Source organism: Carcharhinus amblyrhynchos, chromosome 8, assembly GCF_965287045.1.
Source record: "Carcharhinus amblyrhynchos chromosome 8, sCarAmb.v2.hapA, whole genome shotgun sequence".
In the NCBI taxonomy this organism is placed as follows: domain Eukaryota; kingdom Metazoa; phylum Chordata; class Chondrichthyes; order Carcharhiniformes; family Carcharhinidae; genus Carcharhinus; species Carcharhinus amblyrhynchos.
In genome coordinates, this window is record NC_137331.1 from 43659866 (window position 1) to 43683075 (window position 23210).

Genomic DNA, 23210 nt, shown 5'->3' on the forward strand with positions numbered 1-23210 from the left:
GATCAGAATTGATAGGTACCCGATGAGTGATGCAGACATGATGGTCCAAATGGCCTCTTTATGTGCTATAAAATTCTATGACTCGAAGCTGCTTATCATCCTCAGTCTTGATTTTGTCCAGATCTTGCTGCACTTGGACATGGACTGCTTCAGTATCTGAGGAGTCGCAAATGGTGCTGAACATTGTGCAATCATCAGCGAACATCCCCACTTCGTACCTTATGATGGAAGGAAAGTCATTGATGAAGCAGCTGAAGATGGTCGGGCCTCGGACACTGCCCTGAGGGACTGCCGCAGAGATGTCCTACAGCTGAACTGACTGACATCTAACCACCACAACCATCTTCCTTTGTGCCAAGTATGACTCCAACCAGCAGAGAGTTTTCCCCTGATTCCCATTGACTCTGGTTTTGCCTGGGCTCCTTGATGCCACACTCAGTCAAATGCTACCTTGATGTCAAGGGCAGTCACTCTCACCTCACTCTGGAGTTCCACTCCATGTTTGAACCAAGGCTGTAATGAGGTTAGGAGCTGAGTGTCCCTGGCAAAACAGGATTCTATAGACTCTGGAACAGTCCCTGCAGATTGCAGGGCAGTGAATGTTGCTGCAATATTCAAAAAGAGAGATAGAGAGAAAACAGGGAATTATAGACCAGTCAGCTTTACATCTGTAGTGGGGAAGATTCTCAAATTCATTATTAAGGACTTTATAGCAGAGCATTTAGAAAGCAGTGGCAGATCAGACAGAGACAGCATGGATTTATGAAGGGGAAATCATGCTTGACAAACCTGTTGGAATTCTTTGAAGATGTAACTAGTGGAGTTGACAAGGGGGAGCCAGTCGATGAGATATATTTGGACTTTCAGAAAGCGTTTGACAAAATCCTGCATAAGAGATTATCGTGCAAGATTAAAGCGCGTGGGATTGGGGGAGGTGTATTGAGATGGATAGAAAACTAGTTGGCAGAGAGGAAGCAAAGAGTAGGAATTAATGGGTGCTTTTCAAATTGGCAGGCAATAACTAGTGGGGTGCCACAGGGATTGGTGCTGAGACCCCAGCTATTTGTAATGTGTATTAATGATTTGGATGAGGGAGCAAAATGTAACATCACAAAATTTGCCAATGGTACCAAGTTGAGTGGGAGGGTGAACTGTGATGAGGATGCAGAGATCCTTTAGAATGATCTGGACTGGTTGGGTGAATGGGCAAATCAATGGCAGATGCAGTATAATTTTGGATAAATGTGAGCTAATTCACTTTGGAAGCAAAAATAAGAAGACAGATTTACTACCTGAATGGATGTAAATTGGGAGAGGGGAGTGTGCAGCAGGACCTTGTGCACCGGTCACTGAAGGTAAGCATGTAGGTGCAGCAGGTGGTAAAGAAGGCAAATGGTATGTTGGCCTTCATTGTGAGAGATTTCCAGAACAGGAGCAAGGATGTGTTGTTACAATTATACAGGGCCTTGGTGAGGCAACACATACAGTATTGTGTGCAGTTTTGTCTTGTTTTCTGAGGAAGATGTTTTTGCTCTTGAGGGAGTGCAGTGAAGATTTACCAGGCTGATTCCGGGCATGGCGGGACTGGTGTATGAGGAGAGATTGACTAGGTTAGGATTATTTTCACTGGAGTTCAGACGAATTAGGGGGGATCTCATAGAGATTTATCAAATTCTAACAGGGCTAGACAGGATAGATGCAAAGAGGATATTCCTGATGGTGGGGGAGTCCAGAACCAGGGGTCACAGTCTGATGATTCGGGGTAGACCATTTAGAATGGAGGTAAGGAAACATTCCTTCACCCAAAGAGTGGTGAGCCTGTGGAATTCATTACCACAGGAAGTAGCTGATCCAAAACATTGAATGTATTCGAGAGGTGGCTGGATATAGCACTTGGGGTGAATGGGATCAAAGGTTATGGGGAGAAAGCAGGATTAGGTTATTGAGTTGGATGATTAGCCATGATTGTGATGAGCAGGCTCGAAGGGCTGAATGGCCTTCTTCTGCTCCTATCTTCTATAGTTCTGCGTTTCTATGTTAAAACTCAAATTGAGCATCAGTGAGCAGGTTATTGCTAAGTGTCACCTATTCACAACGCCTTCCATCACTCTACTGATAATCGAGAGTAGACTGATTGGGTGGTAGTTGGCTGGGTTGGATACAGGGCAATTTTCCACATTGTCAGGCAGATGCCAATGTTGTAGCTGTATTGGGATAGCTTGGCTAGGGGCAAGTCCTGGAGCACGTCCTCATTTTAATCCTGATCCATAGACACAATTCCAGATTAATCTGTTTGTACACACGGTTCCAGACTTGCTAATTAACCTTCAGCCAACAAACTAAGCACAAATTATTATGGAATAGATTTTTCTATTCAACCTTTGGAAGATTGACTGTGGGTGGCAGTGATGCTGGGTTCTAACTGTAACATTCGCTTAACGTCTTCTGCACTGTAGGGATTCCATGATTAAGTGGTAGGTTGTAGATTTCTCTGTGATGGCTCTGTGACTGTGGAAGTGTAGGTCTTTGGGGGAGTGGGGTGAGGAGGAGACAGAAATGAAGAGGGGGAGGTGGGAGTGTGGGGAGTGAGGGGGAGAGAGAGGCTGGCTGTTGAGTGAGTGGGAAGTGAGGGGGGAGTGACTGGCTGCTGAGTGTGTGGAGAGTGAAGATGAGTTAAGTAGCTGGCTGCTGGGGATGTGAATGCTCCAGGCAGTAGGACCCCGCGGAGAGCAGAGGACAATGTCTTGAGAGGAGTTGGTGTGAGATGAGAGCACAGCACCCCCTGTTAGTCCTCAATCCTTTTTGCACCTTGCAAAAAAAATAGGAACGCTTCTCTCTCTCTCCACCTCCCTGAGCTGTTCCCAGCGTCATCCGTGGAGCGGTTGCAGAGGGAGGGACAGAGACATTATTTGTGCGGGGAAGATCTGTGTTGAATTGCAGTCGGGATGTGAGTGAGCAACAACTGGAGACAGAGAGAGAGACACACACAGAGAGGCAGCAAGAAACAACTTCAGTGTCCCTGGGATCATGTCCTTGCTGAGGTGCCTGGGTCACACACACTCCATTTACTAGCTGCTTTACAGAGGCTCCCAGAAGGTGTTATTCACATCACCCCAACCCCCAGGTAATTGCATTGAAACTGACCGACTCAATTGCAAAAGATTTTTTTAAAAAAAGGGCATTTCTTCCCAGTCCTGAAATGTTCTCCCTTTTAAAAAATATTTTTTTGTTTTAAATCCAATCCCAACAATTCTTGGGGAGGGAGAGATTATGTTTCATATATTTATTTGTTATTTGCCAGGAGGGCTGGGTGGGGGGAGAGGGAGGTATTTAGCCCCAGTGAGAGGGGGGTATTTAGCCTCACTAAGTATGATCTGTTGGATTGTGTCTTGCCCAGGGAGTTTATTGGCGGTGTGAGTTTGATGTGATTATTGATAAAGTGCTTCTCTTCTGCTCCCTGTCTAGGGCCAGGCCAGCTGACTGTCTGGGGTTCTCACTTCTTATCCTGGAGCTCTGAAGATGTGGGGGTGGCAACTTCTCAGCCTGGTGACTCCCTGCTGCCCAGAGTGAGGGACAAATCCCTACCCTGCCTCACTCACTCTGTCTCTGTCCGGCTGCTTCACCATCATTACTGTCTGGACATTTCTCTAATGAGCCGCCACTTTCTGCATTAAACACCGGAGCAGAGAAAGAGAGAGAGAGAGCGAGTGCACAGTCCGATCCCACTGCAGGAGCACAGATGCATTTTCGACTCTTTTCACTGGCGCTGGTTCTGCTGAACTGTATGGAGAATGGGCGCAGCCTGAGCCAGCGAGGGAAGCGGATCAGGAGAGGTCAGTACCCCGTCTGGCACCGGGTTTAATACCCACTCAGCCCCTCTCTCACTCTGAGAGGGCGGACACTTGGCAAACTTCATCCTTTAACAAAGTTAGGCGATACTAAATCAATGGAGAGTTTGTTCCTAACGGAATCCTTGTAGATTGTGCTGTGTTTTGGTGAAGATTCCGGAGTTAAACTGGATCAGGATCAGGGTGAGGCGGAACCCCCAGAATCGCACTGAACTGACCAGGGACCCTCCAACTTTCCCTCCACTCACCCACTCATCAGGGATTGATTGTGTCTGACTGTGTGTGTATCTGTGTCTCTGATTCTGAGTGTGTGTGTGTGCGTGTCTGTTTGTCTGTGTGTATCTGTGCCTCTGACTGTGTGTGTAACTGTGTCTCTGATTCTGACTCTATGTGTGTGTGTCTGTGACTCTGTGTCTAACTCTGTGCCTCTGTACACGTGTGTACCTCCTTAACTCTCTGTGCATCTGATTATGTGTTCCTGACCACCTGATTGTGCAAGTGTGTGCCTGATCATCTGTGTACCTGTAAGCCTGATGGTTTGTCTGTGTGACTGTCTGTCTGCATGTAAGCCTGACTGTCCATTCGAATGGCTGTGTGTGTGTGTGTGTGTGTGTGTGTGGGGGGGGGGGGGGGGGGGTGGCAGTGGTGTGTGCGGATGTGTGTGTGTGTGTGTAGGTGGGGCAGGGGTGTGTGTGTGGGTGAGTGTGTGTGTGGATGTGTGGGTGTGTGTGTGGGGGGGGTGAGTATATGTATAGGTGAGTGTGTGTGTGTGAATGAGTGTGTGTGTATGAGTGCGCGTGCGTGTGTGTGGGTGAGTGTGAGAGTGTGTGTGTGGGGGGTGAGTATATGTGTAGGTGAGTGTGCGTGTACGAGTGTGTGAGTGTGTGAGAGTGTGTGTGTGGGGGGATGAGTATATGTGTAGGTGAGTGTGTGTGTGTGTACGAGTGTATGAGTGTGTGTGTGTGGGGGGTTGAGTATATGTGTAGGTGTGTGAGTGTGTGTATGAGTGTATGAGAGTGTGTGTGTGAGTGTATGTGTGAGTGTGTATGAGTGTATGAGTGTGTGTGTGTATGAGTGAGTGTGTATGAGAGTTGTGTGTGTATGAGAGTGTGCGTGTGTGTATGAGTGTATGAGAGTGTGTGTGTGAGTGTATGTGCGTGTGTGTATGAGTGTATGAGAGTGTGTGTGTGAGTGTATGTGTGAGTGTGTATGAGTGTATGAGAGTGTGTGTGTGTATGAGTGAGTGTGTATGAGAGTTGTGTGTGTATGAGTGTATGAGAGTGTGTGTGTGTGTGTGTGTATGAGAGTGTGTGTGTGTGTGTGTGTATGAGTGTGTGTGTGTGTATGAGTGTATGAGAGTGTGTGTGTGTGTATGAGTGAGTGTGTATGAGAGTTGTGTGTGTATGAGTGTATGAGTGTGTGTGTGTGTGTGTGTATGAGTGAGTGTATGAGTGAGTGTGTGTGAGTGTGTATGAGTGTGTGTGTGTGAGTATGAGTGAGTGTGTATGAGAGTTGTGTGTGTATGAGTGTATGAGAGTGTGTGTGTGAGTGTGTATGAGTGAGTGTATGAGTGAGTGTGTGTGAGTGTGTATGAGTGTGTGTGTGTGAGTATGTGAGTGCGTGTGGAGTGTCATGTGGTTAGGTGGGTAGAGGGGCTGTGTGGGTGTGTTATAGGGGGGTTATATTGAAGGCAGTGTGGGGATTGGACAGTTTAGGTTTTGGGGGGGTTGAGGACAGCAGCGATACATCAGGAACTGAAAGCACGGAAAGCAGTGGGTGGGGGGCTGGATTCTCATTTTCGAAATCTGGCAGTGAGTGAGGGTCCACTTGCTGTCTGGGGGAGGGGGTGCTGTCTTCAGGGGTGCGTTAGAATGTTCTTCAAGGGGTTAAATTTACACTCCAGCTGAGAATAAACAAGGAATGAACTCGCCACAATGATGCTCTGTCTAAATAAAAGATGATGCTTTGTCAGTGAAATAAGCAGTTTATTATCTGTGATCCCAGGTTGCTCTGCGGAGAGGGTTAATTCTCAGCTGACTATATCATGTCTCCCCAGCTGCTGTTTAATGTCCCGATGTGAAATTAGTGAACCTCATCAAACCTAATGAATGAAAACTAACTCTTTCAGTGAGTAACAGGCTGGGAAATCCTGTATTTGGAACCAAACATTGTAACCAGGAGGGTAACATTGCCCCCTCCTCATTTTCAACACGACCCTGCTATATGGCAGTTATAATACTGGCCTAATGAGGGCTCATGGAGGCACTTTGAGGACTTCTGTTAATCAGTCTGTTAATAAAGAGTTGGTGTGAGTAAAAGTGACCCATGGAGCTCAGAGACAGTCATTAAAAACACATTCATTCAGAAATCCTCATGTGTTCCTGTAAATATGTGACTCCAGAGGCAGGTTCCATCTCAGCTGACTGCACTGCGCTGACCTGAGCCATGTGTAGAATGAAACTACCCAGTGGCCTAAGCTAGCTCTCTAAGACATGGCTGTGAGAATTGGACAATATGTTCTTTAAAAAGTGGGTTTATATAAATTTAAAACACAAGCTGATGTTAAGTGGCTTCATCAGTGCATTAGTAAGAGGGTAACTGTGGAAACTGGATGTATTACTGTTAATCCTGTAGAAACTGGGGTTTATTACTCACTGTTACTGCTGTAGAAACTGGGATTTATTACTCACTGTTACTGCTGCAGAAACTGGGGTTCATTACTCACTATATTGCTGTAGAAGCTGGGGTTTATGACACACTGTTACTGCTGTAGAAACTGCAGTTTATTACTCATTGTTACTGTTGCAGAAACTGGGTTTTATTACTCACTGTTACTGCTGCAGAAACTGTGGTTTATTACTCACTGTTACTACTGCAGAAACTGTGGTTTATTACTCACTGTTACTGCTGTAGAAACTGGGGTTCATTACTCACTGTTAATATGTAGTAACAAGGTTTTATTACTTGCTGTTACAGCAGTCGAAACTGGGGTTTAGTACTCAGTGTTATTGCTGTGGAATTGTGGTTTATTACTCACTATTACTGCTGCAGAAACTGTGGTTTACTATTCACTGTTATTGTGTAGAAACTGGGGTTTATTACTCATTTTTACTACTGTTGAAACTGGTGTTTATTACTCACTGTTACTGCTGCAGAAGCTGTGGTTTATTACTCACTGTTACTGCTGTAGAAAGTGGGGCTTATTACTCACTGTTACTTCTGTAGTAACTGGGTTTTATTACTCACTGTTATTGCAGTAGAAACTAGGGTTGATTACTCAGTGTTATTGCTGTAGAAACTGTGTTTATTTCTCAGTCTTACTGTGTTGAAACTGGGGTTTATTAAGCACTGTTACTGCTGTTGAAATGGGTTATCACTCACTTTGCTGAAGAAACTGTGTGTTATTACTCAATGTAACCATGTAGAAACAGGAGTTTGTTACTCACTCTTATAAGGTGTAGAATCTGTGTTTTATTACTCCCTGTTACTGCTGTAGAATCTAGGGTTGATTCCTTCTGTTACTGCTCAGAAACTGGGATTTGTTACTCACTGTTACTTCTGTAGAATCTCGGGTTTATTACTCACTGTTACTTCTGCAGAAACTGAGGTTTATTACTCACTGTTACTGCTGTAGAAACTGGGTTTTATTACTCTGTTACTGCTATGGAAGCTGGAGTTTATTATTCACTGTTGCTACTGTAGAAACAGAGTTTCATTATGGTTACTGCTGTAGAAACTGGGGTTTATTACTCACTATTACTGCAGCAGAAACTGGGGTTTATTACTCATTGTTACTGCTGCAGAATCTGGGGTTTATTGTTCACTGTTACTGCTGTAGGAACTGGGGTGTATTACTCAGTCTTACTATGTTGAGGCTGGGGTTTATTACTCACTGCTAATGCTCTTGAAATGGGTATTGCTCACTGTTTTTTCTGTGGAAACTGGGGTTTATTACTCACTGTTACCGTGTAGAAACTGGGGCTTATTACTCACTGTTACTGGTATAGAGTCTGGGTTTTATTACTCCCTGTTACTCCTGTAGAAACTGGGGTTGCTTCCTTCTGTTACTGCTCAAAAACTGAGGTTTATTACTTACTGTTAGTGCTGTAGAAACTCTGGTTTATTACTCACTGTTACTTCTGCAGAAACTGGGATTTGTTACTCACTGTTACTGTTGTAGAAACTGGATTTTATTACTCCATTACTGCTATAGAAGCTGGAGTTTATTACTCACTGTTACTGCTGTAGAAACTGGGTTTCATTACTGTTACTGCTGTAGAAACTGGGGTTTATTATCCACTGTCACTGCTGCAGAATCTGGGGTTTATTGCTCACTGTGACTGCTGTGGAAAATGGGGTCAATTACTCACTGTTACTGTTGTAGAAACTGGGATTTATTAGTCTGTTATCGCTGTAGAAACTCGAGTTTATTACTCTCTGGTACTGCTGTGGAGACTTCACTTTATTACTCACTGATACTGCTGCAGTCACTGGGGTTTATCACTCCCTGTTACTTCTGTAGAAGCTGTTTTTATTACTCACTGTTAATGCTGTAGATACTAGGGTTCATTAATCACTGTCCCTGATGTAGAAACTGGGGTTTATTACTCACTGTTGCTGCTGCAGAAATTGGGGTTTGTTACTCACTGTTACTGCAGTGGAAACTGAGGTTTATGACACTGTTGCTGCGGTAGAAACTAGGGTTTATTACTCACTGTTACTGCTGCAGAAACTGGGGTTTATTACTCACTGTTACTGCTGCAGAATCTCGGGTTTATTACTCACTGTTACTGCTGCAGAATCTCGGGTTTATTACTCACTATTACTTCTGTAGAAACTGTGGTTCATTACTTACTGATACTGCTGTAGCAACTGGGTTTTATTACTCACTGTTACAGCTGCAGAAACTGGGCTTTATTACTCACTGTTACTGCTGCAGGAACTGTGGTTTATTACTCACTGTTACTGCTGCAGAAACTGTGGTTTATTACTCACTGTTACTGCTGCAGAAACTGTGGTTTATTACTCACTGTTACTTCTGTACTAACTGGGTTTTATTACTGTTACTGCTACAGAAACTGGGGTTTATTACTCACTGTTACTGCTGCAGAAACTGTGGTATTTTACTCACTGTTACTGCTGTGGAAAGTGGGGTTTATTACTCACTGTTACTTCTGTAGTAACTGGGTTTTATTACTCATTGTTACTGCAGTAGAAACTGGGGTTGATTACTCAGTGTTATTGCTGTAGAAACTGTGTTTATTACTCAGTCTTACTGTGTTGAAACTGGGGTTTATTAAGCACTGTTACTGCTGTTGAAATGGGTTATCACTCATGTTTTTGCTGAAGAAACTGTGTGTTATTACTCAATGTAACCATGTAGAAACTGGAGTTTGTTACTCGCTCTTATAAGGTGTTTTATTACTCCCTGTTACTGCTGTAGAATCTAGGGTTGATTCCTTCTGTTACTGCTTAGAAACTGGGGTTTGTTACTGCTGTAGAATCTTTGGTTTATTACTCACTGTTACTTCTGCAGAAACTGAGGTTTATTAATCACTGTTACTGCTGTAGAAACTGGGTTTTATTACTCTGTTACTGCTATGGAAGCTGGAGTTTATTATTCACTATTGCTACTGTAGAAACAGAGTTTCATTATGGTTACTGCTGTAGAAACTGCGGTTTATTACTCACTATTACTGCAGCAGAAACTGGGGTTTATTACTCATTGTTACTGCTGCAGAATCTGGGGTTTATTGCTCACTGTTACTGCTGTAGAAACTGGGGTTTATTACTCAGTCTTACTATGTTAAAGCTGGAGTTTATTACGCACTGCTAATGCTCTTGAAATGGGTATTGCTCACTGTTTTTTCTGTGGAAACTGGGGTTTATTACTCACTGTTACCGTGTAGAAACTGGGGCTTATTACTCACTGTTACTGGTATAGAGTCTGGGTTTTATTACTCCCTGTTACTCCTGTAGAAACTGGGGTTGCTTCCTTCTGTTACTGCTCAAAAACTGAGGTTTATTACTTACTGTTAGTGCTGTAGAAACTCTGGTTTATTACTCACTGTTACTTCTGCAGAAACTGGGATTTGTTACTCACTGTTACTGTTGTAGAAACTGGATTTTATTACTCCATTACTGCTATAGAAGCTGGAGTTTATTACTCACTGTTACTGCTGTAGAAACTGGGTTTCATTACTGTTACTGCAGTAAAAACTGGGGTTTATTACTGTACTACTGGTGTAGAAACTGGGGTTTATTACTCACTGTCACTGCTGCAGAATCTGGGGTTTATTGCTCACTGTTACTGCTGTGGAAAATGGGGTTAATTACTCACTGTTACTGTTGTAGAAACTGGGATTTATTAGTCTGTTACTGCTGTAGAAACTCGAGTTTATTACTCTCTGGTACTGCTGTAGAAACTTCACTTTATTACTCACTGATACTGCTGCAGTCACTGGGGTTTATCACTCTCTGTTACTTCTGTAGAAACTGTTTTTATTACTCACTGTTAATGCTGTAGATACTAGGGTTCATTAATCACTGTCCCTGATGTAGAAACTGGGGTTTATTACTCACTGTCGCTGCTGCAGAAATTGGGGTTTGTTACTCACTGTTACTGCAGTGGAAACTCAGGTTTATGACACTGTTACTGCAATAGAAACTAGGGTTTACTACGCACTGTTACTGCTGCAGAAACTGGGCTGTATTACTCACTGTTATTGCTTTAGAAATTGGTGTTTATTACTCACTGATATTGCTGCAGAAACTGAGGTTGATTACTCACTGTTACTGCTGCAGAAACTGGGGTTTATTACTCACTGTTACTGCTGTAGAAACTGGAGTTTATTACTCACTGTTGCTCCTGTAGAAACTGGGGTTTATTACTCACTGATACTGCTGTAGAAACTGGCGTTTATTACTCACCGTTGCTGCTGTAGGAACTGAAGTTTATTACTCACTGTTACTGCTGTAGAAACTGGAGTTTATTACTCACTGTTGCTCCTGTAGAAACTGGGGTTTATTACTCACTGATACTGCTGTAGAAACTGGCGTTTATTACTCACCGTTGCTGCTGTAGGAACTGAAGTTTATTACTCACTGTTACTGCTGTAGAAACTGGGGTTTATTACTCACTGTTGCTGCTGAAGAATCTGGAATTTATTACTCCCTGTTACTGCTGTAGAAACTGGGGTTTATTACTCTTTGTTACCACTGTGGAACCTGGGATTTATTGCTCACTGTTATTGCTGTAGAAACTGGATTTCACCACTCACTGTCACTGTGTAGAAAGTAGGGTTTATTACTCACTGTTACTGTTGTAGAAACTGTGGTTGATTATTTACTGTTACTGCTCAGGAACTGGGTTTTATTACTCACTGTTATGGCTGCAGAAACTGTGGTTTATTACTCACTCTTAATGCTGAAGATTCTGGGTTTTATTACTGTTACTGCTGTAGAAACTGGGGGTTATCATTCACTGTTACTACTGTAGAAACCAATGTTTAATCCTCACTGTTATTGCTGTAGAAACTGGGGTTTATTACTCACTATTAATGCTGCAGAATCTGAGGTTTCTTACTCACTGTTACTGCTCTCGAAACTGGGTTTTATTCCTCACTGTTACTGCTGTAGAAACTGGAGTTTATTACTCATTATTAATGCTGCAGAAACTGTGGCTTAGTGCTCAATGTTACTGCTGTATAAGTGGGTTTATTATGTACTGTTACTGCAGTAGAAACTGTGGTTTATTACTCTCTCTTACTGCAGTTGAAACTGGGTTTTATTACTCATTGTTACTGCTGCAGCTATTGGGGTTCATTACTCACTGCCACTGCTGCAGTAACTGGGGTTCATTACTTAGTGTTACTGCTGTAGAAATGTTTTTTTTTTACTCACTGTTACTGCGGTAGAATCAGGGGTTTATTACTCATTGTTCCAGCAGTATCACTGTTACTGTTATAGAAACTGGGTTTTATGATTCACTGTTCCTGCTGTAGAATCTGGTGTTTATTACTCTCTGTTATTGCTGTAGAAAATGTGGTTTATTACTCAATGTCACTGCTGTAGAATCTGGTGTTTATTACTCACTGTTATTGCTGTAGAAAATGTGGTTTATTACTCAATGTCTCTGCTGTAGAAACTGGAGTTTATTATGCACTGTTACTGCATTAGAAACTATGATTTATTACTCTCTTTTACTGCAGTAAAAACTGGGCTTTATTACTCACCGTTACTGCTGCAGCAAATGAGGTTCATTACTCACTGTTACTGCTGTAGAAACTGGAGTTCATTACTCACAGTTACAGCTGTAGAAACTGCGGTTTATTGTGCGCTGTTATTGCAGTAGAAACTGAGATTTATTATTCACTGTTACTGTTGTAGAAACTGGGGTTTATTATGCACTGTTACTTCTGCAGTAACTGTGGTTTATTAATCACTGTTACTACAGTAGAAACTGTGGTTTATTATTCACTCTTACTGAGTAGAAACTGGGGTTTATTACTCACTGTTACTGCTGTACAAACTGGGGTTTATTACTCACTCTTACTACTGTACAAACTGGGTTTTATTACTCACTGTTATTACTGTGGAAACTGGGGTTGATTATTTACTGTTACTGCTCAGAAACTGGGGTTGATTACTCACTGTTTCTGTGTAGAAACTGGAATTTATTACTCATTGTTACTGCTGTAGAAACTGGTGTTTATTAATCTCTGTTACAGCCATAGAAACTGGGGTTTATTACTCACTGTTACTGCAGTAGGAACTGGAGTTTATTACTCACTGTTATTGCTGCAGAAACTGAGTTTTAATTCTCACTCTCACTGCTGTAGCAACTGGCGTTCATTAATCATTGTTACTGCTGTTGTTTATTACTCATTGTTATTGCTGTAGCATCTGGGGCTTATTACTCATTGTGCTGTAGAAACTGGGGTATATTACTCATTGTTACTGATGTAAAAGCTGGGGCCTATTACTCAGTGTTACTGGTGTAGAAACTGGGGTTTATCACTCACTGTTCCTTTGTAGAAACTGGGGTTTATTACTCACTGTTACTGCTGTAGAAATTGGGGTTTATTACTCATTGTTACTGTGGTAGGAACTTTATTATGCGCTGTCACTGCTGTAGAATCTGGGTTTTATTGCTCACTGTTACCGCTGTAGAAACTGGATTTTATTACTCACTGATATTGCTGCAGAAACTGGGGTTTATTACTCATTGTTAATGGTGTAGAAACGGGTATATTAAACACTGTTACTGCTGCAGAAACTGGGGTTTATAACTCAGTGTTACAGCTGCAGAAACTGTGTTTTATTACTCACTGTTACTGCTGTAGAAACTGCGGTTTATTACTCACTGTTACTGCCATAGAAAGTAGGGTTTATTGTCACTATTTTTGCTGTAGAAACTTGGGTTTATTACTCACTGACACTGCTGTCAAAGCTGGGTTTTATTACTCACTATTACTGCTGTAGAAACTGGGGTTAATTACTCAATATTATTGCTGTACAAATTGGAGTTTATTATTCTCTGTTACTGCTGTAGAACCCGGGTTTTATTACTCACTGTTTCTGCTGCAGAAACTACTGTTATTACTCACTGTTAGTGCTGCAGAAACTGGGGTTTAGTACTCACTGTTACTGTGGTAGAAACTGTGGTTTATTACTCGCTGTTACTTCTATAATAACTGGGATTTATTACTCACTGTTACTGCTGTAGAAATTTGGGTTTAATACTCATTGTTAGTGCTGCAAAAACTGGGGTTTATTGCTCACTGTTACTGCCAGATCTTTGTGCTGGAGTGGATTTCATGAGGGGAGGAGTGGTGCGATAATGAAGGTAATTATAAACCAGAATATGATGTTTTTATTGGGAAACTTTACCTGTTTGGGAGTCATTGTAATTCAGTGACCACAGACCTGATGCTGCAGTGGGACTTGATTTCGAGGTAGGACACCAACAGCAGTTTTGGAAGGTTGCCCTGTAATTGTTGGGATATTTAATTCGAGAGATGACATAAACAGGAATAAGAGTTCTCAGCTGCAGATGAACTGAGGCAGGAGTGAATTCTCCCAACGAGATGGAGGTAGCATGGGGCAGTCTTCCTGATGGTGCGGGTACGAGGTCACAAGCTCACCTCATTCGGTACTCCTGTATGTCCTTGTCTGCCACCATTCAGTAGATTGTGAAGCCCAGTAAGATGTCCAAGTATTTAATTGAACTGCTGGGAAATATTTGTCAAAGTGTTTTTATTAGAGACAATATGCGCGCCTGCCTCAACTTCTTATCAAATTAAACATAGCTCAACAAATCTCCAGCGTTGAGCAATCCCGCTCAGCTGTGTTAAAAGATGAGCAGTTTGATGTGATCTTGATCAATTGGGCCAGTGGGCTGATGAATGGCAGATGGAGTTTAATTTAGACAAATGCAAGGTGTTGCATTTTGGTAGATTGAACCAGGGCAGGACTTACTCAGTTAATGGTAGGGCATTGGGGAGAGTTACAGAACAAAGAGATCTAGGGGTACATGTTCATAGCTCCTTGAAAGTGGAGTCACAGGTGGACAGAGTGGTGAAGAAGGCATTTGGCATGCAGTCAGAACATTGAATACAGGAGTTGGGACGTCTTGTTGAAGTTGTACAAGACATTGCACAGATCAGCTAGATAGACAATATCTTTTCCCAAAGATAGAGGAGTCTAAAACTAGAGGGCATAGGTTTAAGGTGAGAGGGAAGAGATACAAAAGGGTCCAGAGGGGCAATGTTTTCATACAGAGGGTGGTGAGTGTTTGGAACAAGCTGCCAGAGGTAGTAGTAGAGGTGGCTACAATTTTACCTTTTAAAAAGTTTTTTATATAGTTCCATAGGTAAGATGGGTATGGAGGGATATGGACCAAACGGGGGCAATTGGGACTAACTTCAGAGTTAAAAAAAGGGCAGCATGAACAAGTTGAGCCAAAGGGCCTGTTTCCATGCTGTAAACCTCTATGACTCTATGACTTGTTTGCTAAGAGGCCACTACATCAGCGATTGAATTCATAAACAAGGCTAATGTGGGCATGGGTTATATGAAAGGGTGTGTCTGGTATCTGAGTGTAGAGGTATGCGCAGTGTTATACAGACAAGAGGCTGTGTCTAATCTGAAATGCGGATATGAATTCAGAGTGACGCAAAGGGGGGGAGGTGGCGGGTGGGGGGAGGGCAGAGAGGAGGGTGGGTGGGGGTGGGGGGTGGGGATGGGTGGGGGAGGAGGTGGGGGGGCTTGGTGTGGCTTGAAGTCGGGAAACCCGGACAGAGCAGTTTTCTCCTTGGTGCTGCCAAACTTCATGGCGGAACCATTAGATAGAAAACTGGATGGCAGACAGGAACCAAAAAGTTGGAATGAGTGAGGCATTTTTCAAATGGCAGGCAGTGATGTCTCTTGCTGCAGGGTGTGTGCTACTTTGGGGTCACACCTGGAGTTTCAGTGTCAGCTCAGGGAGGGACAGACTGAGCCCGTACTCTCTGGAGTTAGAGCTCATAAAATCCCTACAGAGCAGGAAGAGGCTATTTACCCCATCGAGCCTGCAGCAACTCTCTGACAGATCATCTGACCCAGGTCCTATCTATGTAACTTTGTGTATTTACCCCGCTAATCCCAAATCCCACACATCTTTGGAGTGTGGGAGGAAATCGGAGCACCCTGAGGAGAATGTGCAAACTCCACACAGAGTGACCCAAGCCGGTAATTGAACTCAGGTCCCTGGTGCCATGAGGCAGCGGCGCTAACCACTGTGCCACTCTACCACCTAGTGACCTCACTGGAACATATTAGGAGGTTTGATGGTGTAGATTTGGACAACTTGTTTACCCTGGGCTAGGGCCTGGAACAAGGGTGATTGTTTCAGAGTGAGGGGTGAACCATTTAAATGAGGCTTGTGACTGAGATTCCTTCACTCAAAGGAGTTGTGAAGCTGGAAACGGGAGTTCAGGATGCTCTGTCTCTGAACACATTCAGGTTTGGAATTGTTAGGTATTTGGGTATTGAAGGAATGGAGAGGAAGGGGATAGTCTGAGAAAATGGAGTTGAGAGAATGGTCAGGTGTGAGTATTACCCTTCAGCCTCTAATAAACTGAGGGTATTAGATAGAATGATGGCTGCAGAGAGACGGAGGAGCTGTAGAGGGTACAGGGAGGTGTGTGGAGACATTGTTGTGTCCTGTGGGGGGTGGTGGGATGGGGGTGCGGGGAAGGATTGTGATGTTCTGTGGGTGGAGGGGGGAAGGGACAGAGGGGTTTGCGGTGTCCTGCAGGGTTGGGGAGGGGTGGGGAAGTTGCTATGTTCTATAAAGAAGCTTTTTTCTATATCCTGTAGGGTGGTGGGGTGGGGTGGGGAGTGGGGTGGGGTGGGGGTTGGTTGCTGTGTCTTGTAGGTGTGCAGGGGTGTGGGGGCGTTCCGATGGTACACCCAGTGCCCAACGTATCAGACCAATGCAGAAGTGGCTGGAAGATGTGACAAAATGTAGGGTTTGAGTTAGTCTCCACCCTGGGGGATGTGGTTCAGGGAGTTCCAGGGGCTTGGACTCGTGCAGAGAGGAGCTCTCACTGTGAAATTGAAAGTAATACTTACATGGAAGGTGTAAAGAGTGTAAAATTGGAGAGGGAGTGCTGTGAGCGCATTGAAGATTGTGACTACAGGAGTTACCCAATTAGTGTTTGTCCAGATTTGCTTCTTCCTCAATTTCCAATCCCAGTTTTTCTATGGTTGGGGAGACTCCAAAATCCCCCACCAATCATGTGGCCAGGTGCTCTTTAACCAGACTTTAATATAACTTCAAAATGATTTAAATAAGAGGTTATTTATCAGAACCATTGTTCCATTGTTTTCTGACAGATCCCAGTAAAAGTCCCCCTCTGCACTCAGGGGGTTAATTTCAGCCAGAAGACAGACAGGTACCCAGGATGCCTCCTTCACATCTGAGGGGAAAGTGGAGGGCAGTGATTTATTGAGGGTGTTTGTGAGTGGAGTATTACCACTGCTGGGGATACAAAGAACAACTATACAGCGCAGGAACAGGCCCTTCGGCCCTCCAAGCCTGCACTGACCATGTGTTCCTAACTAGACCATCTGTTTGTATCCCTCTATTCCCAGTCTGTTCAAGTAGCAATTGTATGTTGAGAGAGTGAGGGGGATTGTGGAAAACGTTAGCAGCTGCATTCTGACCCTCTGAGTGTTCCTACAGAGATATTTCACTGTGTAAGTGTGAGTTGGAATGAAATGTGGCCAGACAAATGAACTGAATGAAGCGCAGTGATTTATTGAACATGCAATGCCAGTTTATAAAACTTGACCTCCCCTGAAGGATGGAACTGCAGTTATTTCTCAGTTATCATAGAATCATACTGTGCAGAAGGAGGCCATTCAGTCCATCGAGTCTGCACTGACCACAATCCCACCCAGGCCCTATCCCCAAAAGCCCACACATTTATTCTGCCAAACCACTGACACTAAGGGACAATTTAACATAGCCAATCAACCTAACCCGCACATCTCTGGAGTGTGGGAAGAAACTGGAGCACCTGGAGGAAACCCATGCAGACATGGGGAGAATGTGGACCCAGTCACCCGAGGCCGGAATTGAACCCGGGCCCCTGGTGCTGTGAGGCAGCAGTGCTAACCACTGTGCCACTGTGCTGCCCCATTGATCCATTATCTGTTATTTTTTGATAAGTGTGTAACACAGACTGAAATTAAATAGCATGAGGATTTCTCAGTAACCCATTCCTTAATTCACTGTCAGATTTTCACTTGGGGCGTTTAAGTTAAACCCAGCAATGGAGCGTTTTGTTTCTACTGGCTGATTGATTGTGTCTTGTGGGAAATATCTTTAAAACCTTAGGTCGGGGTACTTTTACAAAATGAATCTCACCAATCAGAACTTTGGACCGGTGCCTATAGGAGGCAGTGTTTCTTATGCAATAAACTTCAGTCTGACCTTCCCATCACTAAACTGGAACTTCAGTGCAATTAAATACAAACGATCTACAATTCAAGTGGTGACACTTTTCAACACGGACTTTGATTCATTGCGGCAATCCCACATCGACATGTCAAAGATTTCTGAGATTTTAAATGAAACGACTTTAAGAGTTTGGACCTTGTTTACATTTAACAATACGCAAACTGTTTTAAAGAACTTTCCCCCCTAATTGTTGACTGGATTGTGATTCACCCACTGCTGAGTCACAAGGCTGTGGGTTCAAGTCCCACTCTAGTACATCATCATTCATTCATGATGTACCAGAATCCCTACAGTGAGAAAGAGGCCATTCGGCCCGTTGAGTCTGCATTGACTCTCAGGCTGACACTCCCAGTGCCGCACTCAGGAGGGGTACAATATCCAAGACGCCAACATTCAGATAAGGTATCAACTCTGGTGTAGTCGCATGACACTATTTTATACAGGAGTAGGGGCAGTTCTCTCTGGTGCACCGGACAATATTTACCCCAAATCAATCAGATTCATCTGGCCATTATCACATCGCTGTTCTGTGGGAGATTGTTGTGTGCAAATTAATTGCTGTATTTCCCACATTACAACATTACCTACACTTCAAAACTATCTCAGTGCTTGTAAGGTGGGTTGGCATGTTCTTGGGTTCTGAAAGATGCTATATAAATGCAAGTCTTTTCTCTTGAGGTAATTGCAAAGGGAAGGGAGTCTGTTATGTGAAAGCAGATTCTTTCCAAGTCCTTTTGTTCAGCTTGCAAGACTGTGATCTATGGAGTTAGAGTCAGTCCAGTGCAGCAGGATTGGCTAGTTGTGTTTGCCCGCAAGAGTATAAAATGGCACAAGTCTTCAGTCACTGTTCAGTTGGCTAGAGATTGTCTTTAGACGTGGTCAAAATGGCAAACACATGTCTAGAGAACAGTTCTCCCAAGAAAAATGGCTGGGATTACCATTGACCTTGGCTGAGTGTCCGATAGAACTGGCCATAACAAAGACCCACCTGCAGGATTGAGAATGCAGGAGTGATTGTGGAACCAACTCTATAAATAGAAATGAACACTGCTTCGCATCTCCAACAGACTATGGGTTAGTGAATGAAGTTCGTTCCAAATTCCTGATTCTAATTTAAAATTAAAATAAATAATTCTAGGGATGTGGGCATCATTGGCAAGGTTAATTATTCATTGACAACCCTTGGTTGTTTTGAGAAGATGGTGGTGAGCCTTAGATAAAACTAAATGGTCGACTAGACCACTTCAGAGGGCAGTTTTGAGTTATTCATGTTACTGAGGGATGGGAATCAGACAGACGCAGACTGACAAAGGATATTGGACTTTTCCTCCTCTCCTAAAGGGCAATTGTCAACCAGTTGGGTTTTCTTGACAATTCCATGGCTTCTGGGACCCTCTTCTTGATTCACATTCTCAGAATGCCACAGTGAGCTTTGAGCTTTCATTCTTCGAGTTATTCCTCCATGTGGGAGAAGGGGAGAGGGAGAGATGAGGAACGTCTGTGGCTTGGAGACAGTTGCCTAGAAAGATCTGTTCTGGCTGCTGCTGGTCCCTGCTGATGTGCTCCCCAGAAACTTGTAGACTCAGCTCCCAAACTTTCTAAACACTTTTACTAGACTGGAGGTTGTCCCAAAGCACTTCACACTCAATGCAGTATTTATTGGGAGTGCAGTCACTATTGTTAATGTTGGAAACACAGTAGCCGATTTCCACAAGGCAAGATCCCCACAAACAGCAATGTAGATAATGATCTGATGATCTGTTTTTGGGACTGTGGTAACCTGAGACCACAAATAAGGTAGTCGAATGTGTTATTTAAAGAATGATTCTTTCTTATATAAATCTAAAAGAAGGTTTAAAAGTAACTAACAGTATAACAGTCATAACTATGAAAACAGGAGCACTCTCTTGCAGACTGAGAAGCCTGTCAAAACCTACACATGCTCAGAACCATCAACAGATGTCAGTAAAACAACTGCATAGGAGAAAGGTTTAAGAGCGCTCTGTAGTTAAAATAACACCTTTCCCACCTGAAATTTCAATCTCCTATCAAAGCAGAAATACAATGAAAATAATGTCTTAACTGTATGGAAGTCTGTCAGGAGCTTTGCGGGTGTGTTGTAATCTGTGCTATACCACTGGTGAAACTTGTAATGATGATTCAGGAATTGTAGGTGTAGAAATGAGCTCAGAATCTGTACCTGAACATTCCTCTTCTACTCCACAGCAGAGTCAACTGGCAAACCTGGAAACCCAGGAACAGCTTCCTAGTGAACTTCCCTTTGCCATGTTCCCTGTAACAGTTGCTGACTCTGAAACTTTTTCTGACCCCAGGTCACGTCATAAACCAAAAGAGAAAATCTCAGTAGGTCTGGCAGCATCTGTAAGGAGAGGAAAGAGCAAAGGGTCATCTGGACTTGAAACAACAGCTCTTTTCTCTCCTTACAGTTGCTGAGACCTGCTGAGATTTTCCAGCGTTTTCTCTTTTGGTTTCAGATTCCAGCATCTGCAGTAATTTCCTTATACACATCATAAAGCAATATGGTCTTAGTGTCTGCAAATAGCTTTTCTGTTTCACAGTCTCACAACTCAAGATACTGGACCACTTTAATCAAAAATTATTCCCAGTGACTTCTGGATGTAACTAAAGTGCCGGATGTGAACTTGATCATCTGGTTTGAACTGCCGCTCTATGGTGTGGTAATCGTATCTCTCCTTCTGCTTCTCTTGTCTCCTGCTCACTTGCCCTCTGAGATCTGGATGAAGCAGATCCTGGTGAGACTTCTACCTAACAACAGTTCTGCTGAAGAGAAGCCGCTTGTAGATTGTGGTGTGATCCGATACTGGGATAAAAATCTGCAGAGCTTTATACTCTCAGTGTCACTTGGCATTCTCTTCAATCCTTCCTTCAGAGTTTGAACAGCTCGCTCTGCTAAACCATTCGATGCTGGCTGAAATGGTGCAGTACACACATGGCAGATACCATCTTACAAATGAATTCTTGTAAACATAGTGCTTCTATCTGAAACAAGTGAATCTGGTAAACCAGGAGTTGCAGAAATTTGATGTGGTTTCTCAATGTCATAGGAACTGTAATATTACTCATCATCTGATCTGCCAACCATTTTGAACATACATTGACAACAATCAGAAACACATGGTTCCCAAAATAAACAGAAGCACTAGTAAAACAGGTTTCGCTTACAGAGTACTCTCTCTTGCAGACCGAAAAGCCTTCCAAAACCTACACACGCTCAGAACCCTCAACAATTACATCAGAGTTCGTAAGGACTGTAACAGAGTTCGTAAGTTCTTAAGGACACCATATATTCAGAATGACCCTCTGGAACAGTGATGTTGGTTGAGGGGTAAACATGGGTCAGGACACAAGGGAGAACCCTCCCTCGATCTCTGAGTAATGTCCATGAGATGTTTTTATATCCAGCTGAGGGAGCAGACAGGGTCTCTGTCGAGAAGCAGGCTGAATTTCATGAAATGGAGGCAGGTTAGAGTTAAATGGAACTATTTAAACCCTCTGCTGCATGTTGTCAGTCTTCAGTGATGTGAGTTATTGATTGAGGTGTACCACAGCTGTAGTCCAGGATCACTGCAAGGCCCCACCTGTGTCGATTTGCTGCACAAAAGCCTTGGCCACTTGACCCAGTGTGGAAGCGGGTGAGGAGAGCCCAATGTTGGCATTGTAGGGTGAAGCTGGGTGGGTGGGCTGTGGGATCTGTGACGAGGAAGTGGTTTTGAATGGTGGCATGTTGATTTCTGCTGCCATAGCGTCTCTGCTGTTATCCCTTGGCCTGGTGGTCTTAGCCATAAGGCTGGCGGGAAGGGAGGTGAGCAGTAGCTGGATTGGTGAGGTTCTTGTGCACTGACAGGATTGGGTTGATGTAAACCTTCTCCAGGAGTTTTCTTGTTGCAATCTCCCTCCTTATGTGAGGGGCTGGGGTGTTGCTCAGGACTGGGAGCCGGGAGATTGCACTGATCAGAAGGTCCCTGGCACAATACACATTGTTGTGTTGAGCTGAGAATCTACAGGACTGGTGGGGACGAGATGCGGCACCCTGGTGCACAGTGCTCTGCATCGAGTAGACGAGGGCAGGAGTTGAGAATCTTAAGTCATGAGAATCTGAACCCCATGAAGAGCAGCAAGTTTGCTGAGGAGGATGTTTGCATTTTGATCTTTGCTGATGTCTTGTTCTGAAGTTTTTTCTATGTCAATGTTTGGCCAAGGGTAAGACAAAGATAAACAGGATTCAGAGTCTTGCCATTCAAGGAGATGTTGAATTCCCTTTTGGCACTGGCATTATGGTGATGGATTATACTGGAGACCGTTTTGTTGCTCTGGGCTGAAGGCTCCATTTCTTATAGCAGTTGGCCAACTTTACAACATCATTATTTAGTGTTGCCTCTAGTTTAGAAAATGCCTGATACTGAGAGACACCACATACATCATAGACAACAAGCTTGGGGGAAACTCATTGACGTGGAGATTTAAAAGGGTTGGGGCTGAACAGACCCAGGGAATGCCCAGAATTAGTTCCTCCAGCCTCTTGTCTCATCTCCCATGTTCACCCTGAACCATCTATCTCCGAGTCATATTTCAATGGTGTCACTATCCCATGGAGACAGGACTCTTGAGGTTTTCATAAGGAAACCACTGTTCCAGACTATGTCATATTCTGCCATGAGATCGAGAGGGAGACCACGTTGTTTCAAGCTGTTTACAATGACAGTGCTGAGAACAAGGAATTGAACACATGAGCCCCATCCTCACTGAGAACCAGCTTGGACAAGATTGTCTCCACTTCTGGCATATTTAAAGAGGCAAATAGAAATACTGGCAACCGGAGGGTTGTAGGATTTGCTAACAGTGAAGTGAAAGAAGTGGGGGAGAGGCTGGAGGCAGAGGAATGGTGAATAATTGAGGAGGTGAGGACACAGGCCAGAATAAGTCTGGAGGAATTAGCGTTCCAGTGCTGGTGACCTTTACACTGGGGCAGCTTTGTGAGGATCACTTCTCCAAGCTCTGTATCCTGTGCCTCCATCCATTTTTGACCGTGGCATTGTTAGAAAGCAATTTGCTTAGAGTCTCTTGCAGCTATTCTTTTCTGTAAGTGTTCCAGGCAGACGTGCCTGGGAGTGACTCTGGGAGTGACCCTGTCTGGGAGTGACTCTGTCTGGGAGTGGCCCTGTTTGGGAGTCACCTTGTCTGGGAGTGACCCTGTCTGGGAGTGACCCTGTCTGGGAGTGACCTTGTCTGGGAGTCACCTTGTCTGGGAGTCACCTTGTCTGGGAGTCACCCTGCCTGGGAGAAACTGTAACTGGGAATCATTCTGTCTGGGA

General features: G+C 43.7%; 1 protein-coding gene across 1 annotated transcript in view; it reads left to right on the top strand.

Annotated features, from left to right (window-relative positions):
• Positions 1-2954: 2954 nt before the first annotated feature.
• rspo2 (R-spondin 2) overlaps positions 2955-23210 on the top strand; it is a 98158-nt gene continuing 77902 nt past the window's right edge. Inside the window, exons 1-2 of the mRNA XM_080194857.1 lie at positions 2955-3124; positions 3466-3833. Of these exons, the coding sequence (XP_080050983.1) occupies positions 3740-3833 (94 nt within the window). The 5' untranslated portion in view covers positions 2955-3124; positions 3466-3739. The remainder of the gene's footprint in view (positions 3125-3465; positions 3834-23210) is intronic.